The sequence below is a fragment of the Dendrobates tinctorius genome, unplaced genomic scaffold, assembly GCF_039654945.1.
Source record: "Dendrobates tinctorius isolate UK_male_01 unplaced genomic scaffold, ASM3965494v1 ptg000063l, whole genome shotgun sequence".
In the NCBI taxonomy this organism is placed as follows: Eukaryota; Metazoa; Chordata; class Amphibia; order Anura; family Dendrobatidae; genus Dendrobates; species Dendrobates tinctorius.
The window spans coordinates 30,249,360-30,262,861 of NW_027361731.1; the positions used below are offsets into that span (position 1 = coordinate 30,249,360).

Below are 13,502 nucleotides of genomic sequence, written 5' to 3' on the forward strand. Positions count from 1 at the left end.
ACTCTTAGAAGCACCCTTGACCAAGTAGCTCCCCTCACCCTCAGAACCTCCAAACACAGAGTAAAAGAGCCCTGGCTCACATCGCAAACTCAACTTCTCCAGCGATGCTCCAGGAGTGCTGAACGCCTATGGAGAAAAACCCGCACACCAGAAGACTTCATCCACTTCAAATTTATGTTAAGAACCTATAACGCTGCCCTTCACCTTGCCAAACAGACCTACTTCACCACCCTGATCTCCTCACTAGCCAACAACCCCAAGAAACTTTTTGACACTTTTCACTCCCTCCTCAGGCCAAAAGCACAAGCCCCTATCACAGACATTTGTGCTGATGACCTGGCCTCCCACTTTACAGAAAAAATAGATAATATCCGTCAAGAAATCTGCTCCCAACCACCAAGTGCTGTGACTCCCATCCCTTCCTACATCTCCCCTGGCTCACTCTCCACATTTGATCCCATAACAGAAGAAGAAGTCTCCAGACTCCTCTCTTCTTCTCGTCCGACTACATGCACTACCGACCCCATTCCCTCACATCTCCTCCAGTCCCTCTCTCCAGTCGTCACAACCCACCTAACTACAATCTTTAATCTCTCCCTCTCCTCGGGCATTTTCCCATCCTCCTTCAAACACGCCATCGTTACTCCACTACTAAAGAAACCTGCTCTCGACCCATCCTGCACAAACAACTACAGACCAGTCTCCAATCTCCCCTTCATCTCTAAACTTTTGGAACGCCTAGTTTACTCCCGCCTTACCCGTTACCTCTCCATTCACTCCCTTCTAGACCCTTCACAGTCCGGCTTCCGCCCCCTACATTCGACTGAAACTGCACTCATCAAAGTGACCAATGACCTTCTGACAGCAAAACGTAACGGTGACCACTCTCTGCTCATTCTTCTTGACCTATCTGCAGCTTTCGATACTGTTGACCACCATCTCCTACTCTCTAGGCTCCAGTCACTAGGCATTAAGGACACTGCACTCTCCTGGTTCTCTTCCTATCTCTCTGACCGCTCCTTCAGTGTTTTGTTCTCTGGCTCCACGCCATCTCCTCTTCCTCTTGCTGTCGGGGTACCTCAGGGCTCAGTCCTTGGCCCCCTTCTTTTCTCTCTCTACACGGCCCCAATTGGACAGACCATCAGCAGATTTGGCTTTCAGTACCATCTTTATGCTGATGACACACAACTATACACGTCTTCCCCCGACCTTACCCCCGCTGTACTACAGAACGCCAGTGACTGTCTGTCCGCAGTCTCCAATATCATGTCCGCTCTCTATCTGAAACTCAACCTCTCCAAAACTGAACTTCTTCTGCTCCCGCCGTCTACTAACCTCCCTAAATCTGACATTTCCTTCTCCGTGGGTGGTACCACAATAACACCCCGGCAGCAGGTGCGCTGTCTGGGTGTTATGTTTGACACCAATCTCTCCTTTACATCCCATATACAATCCCTTGCCCGCTCTTGCCGCTTACACCTAAAGAACATCTCTAGAATCCGCCCTTTTCTCACTATGGAAACAACAAAAACCCTCACTGTTGCATTGATCCACTCTCGCCTGGATTACTGCAACGCTCTATTAATTGGCCTCCCCGTCACTCGACTATCCCCTCTCCAGTCCATACTCAATGCAGCAGCCAGGATCGTCCATCTGGGTAATCGGTACTCGGACGCGTCCGCTCTTCGCCAGTCCTTACATTGGCTGCCCATTCATTATAGGATCCAATTCAAAGTACTTGTTCTCACCCACAAAGCTCTCCACAGTGCGGCACCCCCTTACATCTCTTCTCTCATTTCTGTCTATCGGCCTAGCCGATCGCTGCGCTCTGCAAACGACTTTCGACTAACCTCTGCACTAATCCGTACCTCCCACTCCCGACTCCAAGACTTCTCCTGTGCTGCTCCTATCCTCTGGAATGCTCTACCCCAAGAAATCAGGACTATCCACAATTTGCATAGTTTTAGGCGCTCCCTCAAAACACACCTGTTCAGAGCGGCCTATCACATTCACTAATCAAAGTCATTCTCTGTGTAAGTGTGCGTGCGTAGCCCATTCACTATCTCCATCCATCCTTCACTCCTGCAAGATGGCTGGACCTTCATTGTAAATATACAATTGTAAATACACACCTGTACTCTGTATCTCCCTCACCTCATTGTAGATTGTACGCTCTCACGAGCAGGGTCGTCTTATTTCGTCTTATTTTGCTTTAATTATTGTATTGTTAGCGTTGTTACTTATGACTTGTGTTTTGAAACTGTTAAACTGTAAAGCGCTGCGGAATATGTTGGCGCTATATAAATAAAGATTATTATTATTAATGTGAACTGGATACACTGAGGGAATGGGAGCCAGTGAAGAGATCTGCAGAGGGGAGAAGTGGAGGAGTAGCGAGGAGAGAGATGAATTAGTCAGGCAGCAGAGTTAAGGATGGACTGGAGAGGTGCAAGGGTGTTAGCAGGGAAACCATAGAAAAGGATGTTGCAATAGTCGATACGGGAGATGAGGGCGTTCACAAGCATTTTAGTTGATTGAGGGTTGAGGAAAGGTTGGATTCTGGAAATATTTTTGAGCTGAGGCGGCAGGAGGTGGAGAGAGCTTGGATGTGCGGTTTGAAGGACAGGGTAGAGTCAAGGGACACTCCGAGGCAGCGGACTTCCGGTACTGGGGAAAGTGTGATGTCATTAATTGTGATAGATAGGTCAGGTAAGGAAGATCTGTGAGATGGAGGAAAGATCATGCGTTCAGATTTGTCCACATTGAGCTTGAGGAAGCGAGAGGAGAAGAAGGAGGATATGGCTGATAGACACTCTGGGATTCTGGGCAGTAGATAGGTGACGTCTGGGCCAGAGAGGTAGCTCTGAGTGTCGTCTGCATAAAGGTGGTACTGGAATCCGTGGGAATTTATGAGTTGACCCAGGCTAAGGATATAAATTGAGAAGAGTAGGGGTCCTAGAACAGAGCCTTGGGGGACTCCAACAGAGAAAGGGTGGGATGAGGAGGTAGTGTGGGAGTGGGAGGCGCTGAATGTGCGGATGGAGAGGTATGAGGAGATCCAGGACAGGGCAAGGTCTTTGATTCCAAAGCAGGAGAGGATCTGTAGTAGGAGGCAGTGGTCACCTGTGTCGAATGCAGAGGACAGGTCTAGAAGCAGGAGTATAGAGTATTGTCCGTTTGCTTTGGCGGTAAGTAGGTCGTTAGTAATTTTGGTCAGGGCTGTCTCAGTGGAGTGATGGGGACGGAAGCCAGATTGTAGGTTGTCAAAGAGCAAGTTAGATGAGAGGTGGGAGGAAAGTTCAGCATGGACGTGCTGCTCCAGGAGTTTGGAAGTGAATGGGAGCAGCGATATTGGGCAATAGCTGGACATAGCGGTTGGGTCGAGGGTTGGCTTTTTAAGGCTAGGCGTGATTGTGGCATGTTTAAAAGCAGAAGGGAAGTTACCGGACGTTAGCAATAGGTTGAAGAGGTGGGTTAGGGATGGGATAAGTGTGGTGGTGAGGTTGGGGAGGAGGTGGGATGGGATGGGGTCGAGTATACAGGTTGTGAGGTGCGATTTGGAGAAGAGGCGATTAAGCTCCCCTTCAGTGATGTTGGAGAGGCAGGTTATGGGGTTTGGGCATTGGTCTGGTATACAAAGGGGTTGTGGTGGTTGAGCAATGAAGACTTGCCTTGTTTGGTCGATCTTATTTTTGAAGTGTGTGGCAAAGTCCTCAGCAGAGGTGAGGGAGGTTGGATGGGGCTGTGGTGGGTGGATAAGGGAGTTGAAAGTTTTGAATAACTGTTTGGGATTGTTGGATAGGGAAGATATGAGGGTTGTGAAGTAGGCCTGTTTAGCAGAGGTGAGGGCAGAGTTGAAAGCGAGTGTTGCCTGTTTGAATGCAGTGAAGTCATCTTGCGAATTTGTTTTCTTCCAACACCGCTCTGCAATCCTGTACACTTGCCGGAGCTTTTATCTTTATCTTTATCTTTAGCTTTTATGTTATCTCATCAGTCTGTGAGTGCAGGGATTATGCGATCTCATAAGTTTGTGAGTGCAGGGATCATGTGATCCCATCAGTCTGTGAGTGCAGTCATCATGTTATCTCATCAGTCTGTGAGTGCAGGGATCGTGATATCTCATCAGTCTGAGTGCAGGAATCATGTAATCTCATCAGCCTGTGAATACAGGGATTATGTGATCTAATCAGTCTGTGAGAACAGGGATTATGTGATCTCATCAGTCTGTGAGTGCAGGGATCGTGATATCTCATCAGTCTGTGAGTGCGGGGATCATGTAATCTCATCAGTCTGTGAGTGCAGGGATCACATAATCTCATCAGTCTGTGAGTGCAGGGATCACGTAATCTCATCAGTCTGTGAGTGCAGGGATTATGTGATCTCATCAGCCTGTGAGGGCAGGGATCACGTAATCTCATCAGTCTGTGAGTGCAGGGATCATGTAATCTCAACAGTCTGTGAGTGCAGGGATCACGTAATCTCATCAGTCTGTGAGTGCAGGGATTATGTGATCTCATCAGTCTGTGAATACAGGGATTATGTGATCTCATCAGCCTGTGAGTACAGGGATCATTTAATCTCAACAGTCTGTGAGTGCAGGGATCATGATATCTCATCAGTCTGTGAGTGCAGGGATCACGTAATCTCATCAGTCTGTGAGTACAGGGATCATTTAATCTCATCAGTCTGAGTAGAGGGATCATGTAATCTCATCAATCTGTGAGTGCAGGGATCATGATATCTCATCAGTCTGTGAATGTATGGATCATGTAATCTCATCAGTCTGTGAGTGCAGTGATCATGTAATCTCAACAGTCTGTGAGTGCAGGGATCATGATATCTCATCAGTCTGTGAGTGCAGTCATCATGTAATCTCAACAGTCTGTGAGTGCAGGGATCATGATATCTCATCAGTCTGTGAGTGCAGGGATCATGTAATCTCATCAGTCTGTGAGTGCAGGGATCATGATAGCTCATCAGTCTGTGAGTGCAGGGATCACGTAATCTCATCAGTCTGTGAGTACAGGGATCATTTAATCTCATCAGTCTGTGAGTACAGGGATCATGTAATCTCATCAATCTGTGAGTTCAGGGATCATGATATCTCATCAGTCTGTGAGTGCATGGATCATGTAATCTCATCAGTCTGTGAGTGCAGTGATCATGTAATCTCAACAGTCTGTGAGTGAAGGGATCACGATATCTCATTAGTCTGTGAGTGCAGGGATCATGTAATCTCAACAGTCTGTGAGTGCAGGGATCATGATATCTCATCAGTTTGTAAGTGCATGGATCATTTAATCTCAACAGTCTGTGAGTGCAGGGATCATGATATCTCATCAGTCTGTGAGTGCAGGGATCACGTAATCTCATCAGTCTGTGAGTACAGGGATCATTTAATCTTATCAGTCTGTGAGTACAGGGATCATGTAATCTCATCAATCTGTGAGTGCAGGGATCATGATATCTCATCAGTCTGTGAGTGCAGGGATCATGTAATCTCAACAGTCTGTGAGTGCAGGGATCGCGATATCTCATCAGTTTGTGAGTGCAGGGATCATGTAATCTCATCAGTCTGCGAGTACAGGGATCATGTAATCTCATCAATCTGTGAGTACAGGGATCATGTAATCTCATCAATCTGTGAGTGCAGGGATCATGATATCTCATCAGTCTGTGAGTGCAGGGATCATGATATCTCATCAGTCTGTGAGTGCAGGGATCATGATATCTCATCAGTCTGTGAGTACAGGGATCATTTAATCTCATCAGTCTGTGAGTACAGGGATCATGTAATCTCATCAATCTGTGAGTGCAGGGATCATGCAATCTCATCAATCTGTGAGTGCAGGGATTGTGTAATGTAGGCAGGTAATCTGTGAGTGCAGGGATTGTGTTATTAATCCCTGTATTAAGAATTGTAGTGACATCTCTATGCATGCCCAATAACAGCTCGATAAGATGCCTTGAGATAGAGAGGTACATGGCCCCGAGGTTCCTAGGGTCTGGGAACAGGTGGTTGAGTGTCCCGGAATCAGCCGTGATGCCGAATGGTTGTTTTTTCTTTCTATCTTCTTACAAATCCTTATCTTTTTCAATTAAGATTTCACAATCAACAGTATCGAGCTGAAAGCTCTGCCGTCCACCAACCTGAATAATGGGAACAAGCTGGAGCTGAAGTGTGAGGTGGGGTTCGCCAAGACCACAGACTTCACCTTGAACAGTACATTCACCTTTTATAAGGAGGATGAAACAGTTGGCACAATCATCTCCACCCAAGACTACGCGTCCTACGTCATCCCAAAGGTCAGGGTGTCCAATTCTGGGCAGTTCAAATGTGAGGTGTCCGTGGCCGGAAGGATAAAGATCAGTGACGACATCGAGATTAGGGTGACCGGTGAGTGCACGAGAGATCCTGGTGTCATTGTAAATCTTCTGAGAACATAAGATGATGTCTCCAAGTATTAATCTTCTTGTACCTGATCTCCGTTGGTGGTATTGGGGTAACGACGGACACATGTCACCAGCCGTAGTTGTCGTCACCATAATTTAGGGATTTCCTTCCAGTGATCTTCTGCCTCTTCTCCAGGCCTGTCCGGTCCTCTAATTAACGTTTCCAAGGATGAGGTCAGCGAAGGAGATGAAGTCATTGTCAGATGTGAGGCCCCGGAGGAATGGTCCTATAAGAGGTTCAAATTCTACAAGATCCACCAAAAATCGGAAGAGGTGAAGACCAAGTCCACTGGGGAGTATCACGAAGAGGTCAAGTTTATGATCAAAGAAGGAGAGAACATTTTACAATTTAAGTGCGAAGTCCAACTTGTCCATATAGGGGAATCCTCCCCAGCCAGCGCCATGAAGACGGTCACTGTAGTGGGTGAGTTAGTATGGTCCTCTCCTGTATGAAGAGTTCGACCCATGAAGTCTGGGCATTCTTGTTAGTATTATTTAGGCACTGGACATATCTCATTAGCTCCATGTGGAGAAATTATTTATTCACTGCACTTATCTCATTAGCTCCATATGGCAGCAATATTTATACACTGGACATATCTCGTTAGCTCCATATGGCGGTAATATTTATACACTGGACATATCTCATTACCTCCATATGGTGGTAATATTTAGGCACTAGACATATCTCATTAGCTCCATATGATGGTATTATTTAGTCACTGGACATATCTCATTAGCTCTATATGACAGTATTATTTAGATACTGAACATATTTTATTAGCTCCATATGGTGGAACTATTTATTCACTGGACATATCTAATTTACTCCATATGGCAGTATTATTTATTCGCTGGACATATTTTACTAGCTCCATATGACTACTATTTAGGCACTTGATATTTTATATTAGCAAAGAATGACAGGGCTATAGTATATAGGCCTTAGACATATTTTATCGCTGCCATATGCCAATATCTTGGTATATTATATTGGCACTGTATGGTGGTATTATTTCACTGTTTCATTTGCTTTACAGCTCCATTTTCTGTACCAAGAATCGAGGTTATCCCTTCCCACAATTTCACCGAAGGAGGAAACATGTCAGTGAAATGTTCTTTTCAGGAAGGTCGGACACGATCCCAAGACGTGAAGCTGACCCTGCAGAAGGACGGCCACATTATCAACAGCTCCACCACGAACACACTGTCCTACCATCGAGTTGCCATGGTGGAAGACATGGGCAACTACACCTGTAAGGTGGAGAGCAAAAGGACCTCCAAGTCCAGCAGCGCCAAGATTGACATAGCCGGTAAGTGCTCTGCGCACAGCCGGTAAGTGCTCCATGCGCCCACTATGGGGGGGCTCCACGTCACAAGCCCACCCAGGTCCGCGGCACAGTGTACTCACCAGGATGCAGATTATTCAAGAGAATCTGCTTGTTTTTATCTCTCTCCTTTACTTTTCAGAACTTTTCCCAAGACCTCTACTAACTCTGAAGAGAAGCTCCAAGAACGAATTCATCAATGAGAACGACAACATAGAGCTGAAATGCTCGGTCACCGGATTACCGGCTGGAGCTTCCGATCGTCTGGAGTATAGATTCATAGAAAGAAGACAAAAGAGGAAATCCACCCGGAAGGGAGGCAAATTTACCATGACAGCAATTGAGAAGTATAGCGGATCCTACGTGTGTCAGGTCACCATAGCCAACATCACCAAAGAAAGTGAATCCCTGGACTTGCAGATCTATGGTGAGTGTAGGGAGGAATCGATGTAAAGCGCTGGGAGTCACATATACATCCATCAGTGAGCTGTCCGACAGATTGATGACAGCCGCATCGTGCAGCCTGCACTGTGATGAGTTACATGCATGCTCTAGAAACATTTTACATGAAAATCAATTCAAATAAGTTTGGTTTTTTTTTCCCAGTGTAGCAGAACCTTGGATATATATGTACACATCTCATTTCTCTCTTCTCTTAATATCAGCTCCGGTCAAGAACCCCGTCTTGACGCACATCATGAGAAGTAACAAGACGGTGGTCCTTGGAGATACCCTAGAACTGACGTGCAAGATCCAGTCCGGGACGCCACCCATTACATATTCATTGGTCAGAGGAAAAGATCTTCTGGAGAAACAGATCATTTACGGGGACAAGGAAGCTCGTTTTCTAGTAAACTCGTCCAGTTCGCATGACTTGGGACAGTACAGCTGTCAAGCGACCAATCGAAACACCCAAAGTACAGGGAAGTACAGCAACATCGTGAACGTCACGGTCATCAGTAAGTCTCAGTAACACTGCTGTATGGGAGGAATTATGCGCATGCTCTAAGGGCTTAGTAGTGGCCTTCATGGTTAGGCAACTACCACCCACTTCTATGGAAGGCAGAAACACTAACAGTGATCACAGGCTGCACTGCTATCTATGGAAGGCAGAAACATTAACAGTGATCACAGGCTGCACTGCTATCTATGGAAGGCAGAAACACTAACAGTGATCACAGTCTGCACTGCTATCTATGGAAGGCAGAAACACAGTGATCACAGTCTGCACTGCTATCTATGGAAGGCAGAAACACTAACCGTGATCACTGTCTGCACTGATATCTATGGAAGGCAGAAACACTAACAGTGATCACAGGCTGCACTATCTATGGAAGGCAGAAACATTAACAGTGATCACAGGCTGCACTACTATCTATGGAAGGCAGAGACACGAACAGTGATCACAGTCTGCACTGCTATCTATGGAAGGCAGAAACACTAACAGTGATCACAGGCTGCACTGCTATTTATGGAAGGCAGAAACACTAGCAGTGATCACAGTCTGCACTGCTATCTATGGAAGGCAGAAACACTAACAGTGATCACAGGCTGCACTGCTATCTATGGAAGGCAGAAACACTAACAGTGATCACAGGCTGCACTGCTATCTATGGAAGGCAGAAACACAGTGATCACAGTCTGCACTGCTATCTATGGAAGGCAGAAACACTAACCGTGATCACTGTCTGCACTGCTATCTATGGTAGGCAAAAACACTAACAGTGATTACAGGCTGTACTGCTATCTATGGAAGGCAGAAACACGAACAATGATTACAGTCTACACTTCTATCTATGGAAGGCAGAAACACTAACAGTGATCACAGTCTGCACTGCTATCTATGGAAGGCAGAAACACAGTGATCACAGTCTGCACTACTATCTATGGAAGGCAGAAACACTAACCGTGATCACTGTCTGCAATGCTATCTATGGAAGGCAGAAACACTAACAGTGATCACAGGCTGCACTGCTATCTATGGAAGGCAGAAACACTAACAGTGATGACAGGCTGCACTGCTATATATGGGAGGCAGAAACACTAACAATGATCACAGTCTGCACTGCTATCTATGGATGGCAGAAACACTAACAGTGATCACAGTCTGCACTGCTATCTATGGAAGGCAGAAACACTAACAGTGATCACAGTCTGCACTGCTATCTATGGAAGGCAGAAACACTAACCGTGATCACTGTCTGCGCTGCTATCTATGGAAGGCAGAAACACTAACCGTGATCACTGTCTGCGCTGCTATCTATGGAAGGCAGAAACACTAACATTGATCCCAGATAACTAGATTTAAAGTGAGAAATGTTGTATAACTTCTCATAGACGTGATTTTAGTTAAATTACATGTTAGGCTCCAGTCACATCTAAAGCTGCATACACTATTCTGAACTTTGTAATTTTGAGTCTTGAGACCATGTGGAGCGAGCTTTGGATGTTACTGGAGTAGACGTCCCCATTTATCCCCCTTTCTTGTCTCCTGCAGTCCCCATTAGCACCGCTCATCTGAAAATCATCCCGTCTGATGGGGATGTGGAGGAGGGGTCCAATCTGACCTTGGTGTGTCAGGTCGAGGTCGGGACCCTGCCAATCACCTTCCTTTTCTACAGAAAGAAGGGGAATGAGGTCCTTCTGCAGAACGTGACAGAGACCCAGAAGCAGCACAGCATTCACCATCTGCCCAGGTTCAGCAAGCAGGAGGACGGCAACTACTTCTGCGCAGCATCCAATCGGGCACAGAAGGAGGTCCGGAGCCAGACTAAGGAGGCCAGAGGTCAGGATCTGCTCCAACAGTGGGGTAGATGGAGGTGTTGGGGTAGTGCTCCACTATCTAAAGCTGCACTTTGCTGCCTCCTTGGGGGCAGATGTGAGTGAAGAGAAAGCAGCCCAGGAGGTCAGGGGGCCACATCCACTTGCATAGTCGGTGGGATTGTGCATCCTGAGCAGCTATTGGATGGTTCCGTCTGTGCCCGCCCCTGAGGATCCTCATATATTCCCATCCACATATTGGTGGAATGCTGTCTTCAGTTTCTGACAACCTGGGGGTCTCAAACTTGTGTTTTATCTCTGTTAGCGGTCCTCGCCACCTGGAAGAAGGGGCTCATCGGTTCTTTTGTCCTGCTGATCGTCCTCGCCGCCACTGCTATCTGCGCGTACCTGCACATGGACAAGAAGAAGAGGGGTGAGGACATCTCCGGATCACCGGGAAGTAGACTGGTTAATGAAACATCACTGGTGGTCTAGGATAAAAGGGTTAATGATAACATTCCTGGTGGTCTAGGGTAGTAGAAGGGTTAATGATAACATCCCTGGTGGTCTAGGATAGAAGGGTTAGTGATAACATTCCTGGTGGTCTAGAATAAAAGGGTTAATGACAACATCCCTGGTGGTCTAGGGTAGTAGAAGGGTTAATGACAACATTCCCTGTAGTCTAGAATAGAAGGGTTAATGATAACATTCCTGGTGGTCTAGGGTAGAAGCGTTAATAGTAATAACCCTGGTTTTCTAGGGTAGTAGAAGGGTTAATGATAACATACCTTGTGGTCTGAGGTAGTGGAAGGGTTAGGGATAACATCCCTGATGGTCTAGGCTAGTAGAAGGGTTAACTATAACATACCTGGTGGTCTAGAGTAGTAGATGGGTTAGTGATAACATCCCTGGTGGTGTACAGTAGTGGAAGGGTTAATGATACATCCCTGATGATCTAGGGTTGTAGGTTGGTTAATGATGGCATCCCTGGTCGTCTAGGTGTCACAGGTTTACCACGACAGAGAGGAACTAGAAGACCGCAGCATGGATTAGACACACTTTACCTTCATATTAAATGGTACAGGTTTCTTCTAGCAGTGCAGCGGTGTAACTGCTCTGTTAAGAGCTCCTGGAAGCGTTCTGCATTAAGGCTCTCAGCTGTGCACTGTTAGCCACTCCCATCTCCTATATTAACTGGGCCCTGGTTAGCACTCATTGTCTGATAGCTTATGCTGCCTGGGTGGAGGTTTTGGTGGTTATTATTGGAGAAGGTGTTTGGTGGATTTATCTGTGACTGTTGCTAGGTTTTGGGTGTGTGATAATTCTCGTCCCTCCTCTTACTTTGGTTTTACCCCATCTTTCATTCCCCCATGCATTCCTCTGTTGTTTATGTGAGTATATTTGTATGATTGGGATTTTCCTTTATCCCTGTTCGTGTTACCTTGTTAGTCTGATTGGTGTATTACGGCATACTACTGTTCCCCTCTTCCCTGGGTGGGAGAAAGGTATAGACTAAGGGCGAATTCCGGAGCTAAGGCAAGTTATGTGGTCTCTGCATCTTCACCATCAGAAGTAATTTGGGAAACAGGACGAGCTAGGGTGCCCAAAGCGATAGGGACAGTCAAGGTCCCGGGACACCCAACATCAAAGTTGTGACACTAGGGTAGTAGAAGGGTTAGTGATAACATCCCTTTTGGCTAGGGTAGTGGATGGGTTAATGATAACGTCCCTGGTGGTCTACGGTAGTAGAAGAGTTAATGATGCATCCCTGGTGGTCTACAGTAGTAGAAGGGTTAATACACAACTGGTGGTCTATCGTAGTAGAAGGGTTAATGATAACATCCCTGGTGGTCTAGGGTATTAAAAGAGTTAATGATAAGACCCCTGTTGGTCTACAGTAGAAGGGTTAATGATACATTTCTAGTGGTTTAGGGTAGTGGATGGGTTAATGATACATCCCTGGTGATCTATGGTAGTAGAAGGGTTAATGATAACATCCTTGGTGGTCCAGGGTAGAAGGGTTAATGATAACAACCCTGGTGTTCTAGGGTAGTAAAACAGGTAATGATACATCCCTGGTGGTCTACAGTAGTAGAAGGGTTAATGATAACAAATCTGGTGGTATTGGGTAGTGGATGGGTTAATGATATATCCCTGGTGGTCTAGGGTAGTAAAAGGGTTCATGATGTCCCTGGTGGTCTACTGTAGTAGAAGGGTTAATGATAACATCCCTGGTGATCCCTGGTGCTCTACGGTACTAGAAGGGTTAATGATGCATCCCTGGTGTCTACGGTAGTAAAAGGGTTAATGATAACAAACCTGGTGACCTAGGGTAGTAGATGGGTTAATGATACATCCCTGGTGGTCTAGGGTAGTAGAAAGGTTAATAATACACACTTGGTGGTCTAAGGTAGTAGAAAGGTTAATGCTAACATCCCAGGTGGGCTACGGTAGTGGATGGGTTAATGATACATTCCTGTGGTCTATGGTAGTAGAAGGGTTAATGATAACATCCTTAGTGGTCTAGGGTAGAAGGGTTAATGATAACAACCCTGGTTGTCTAGGGTAGTAGAAGGGTTAATGATGCATCCTTGGTGGTCTACGGTAGTAGAAGGGTTAATGATAACAAACCTTGTGGTCTAGGGTAGTGGATGGGTTAATGATACATCCCTGGTGGTCGGGTTTCTGGAGGTTCTTGTTCTTCCTCTTTGGCTTTCACCTTCGTGAAATTTGCAATAAATCCTGGAAGTTTCATTTTCTCCTTTTTTCTTGCAGGGAAAGACATTACATTGGAGAAGACCAGGTAATATGGCCACGAGGGGGGAGGAAGCCACCATCACCTGTCCATGGGGAGAGGACACCACCATCACCTGTCCATGGGGAGAGGACACCACCATCACCTGTCCATGGGGAGGGGGCGCCACCATCACCTGTCCGTGGGGTCCACCACCATCACCTCTC

The 13,502-nt window shown here is 46.3% G+C and overlaps 1 protein-coding gene across 4 annotated transcripts in view; it reads left to right on the forward strand.

Annotated features, from left to right (window-relative positions):
* Positions 1–13,502, forward strand: part of PECAM1 (platelet and endothelial cell adhesion molecule 1) — a 53,691-nt gene that overhangs the window by 6,097 nt on the left and 34,092 nt on the right. For all 4 annotated transcript variants that reach the window (XM_073579777.1, XM_073579776.1, XM_073579778.1 and 1 more), the window contains exons 3-10: positions 6,104–6,397; positions 6,590–6,877; positions 7,494–7,766; positions 7,924–8,208; positions 8,447–8,740; positions 10,279–10,566; positions 10,867–10,974; positions 13,317–13,344. In XM_073579777.1, the coding sequence (XP_073435878.1) occupies positions 6,104–6,397; positions 6,590–6,877; positions 7,494–7,766; positions 7,924–8,208; positions 8,447–8,740; positions 10,279–10,566; positions 10,867–10,974; positions 13,317–13,344 (1,858 nt within the window). The remainder of the gene's footprint in view (positions 1–6,103; positions 6,398–6,589; positions 6,878–7,493; positions 7,767–7,923; positions 8,209–8,446; positions 8,741–10,278; positions 10,567–10,866; positions 10,975–13,316; positions 13,345–13,502) is intronic.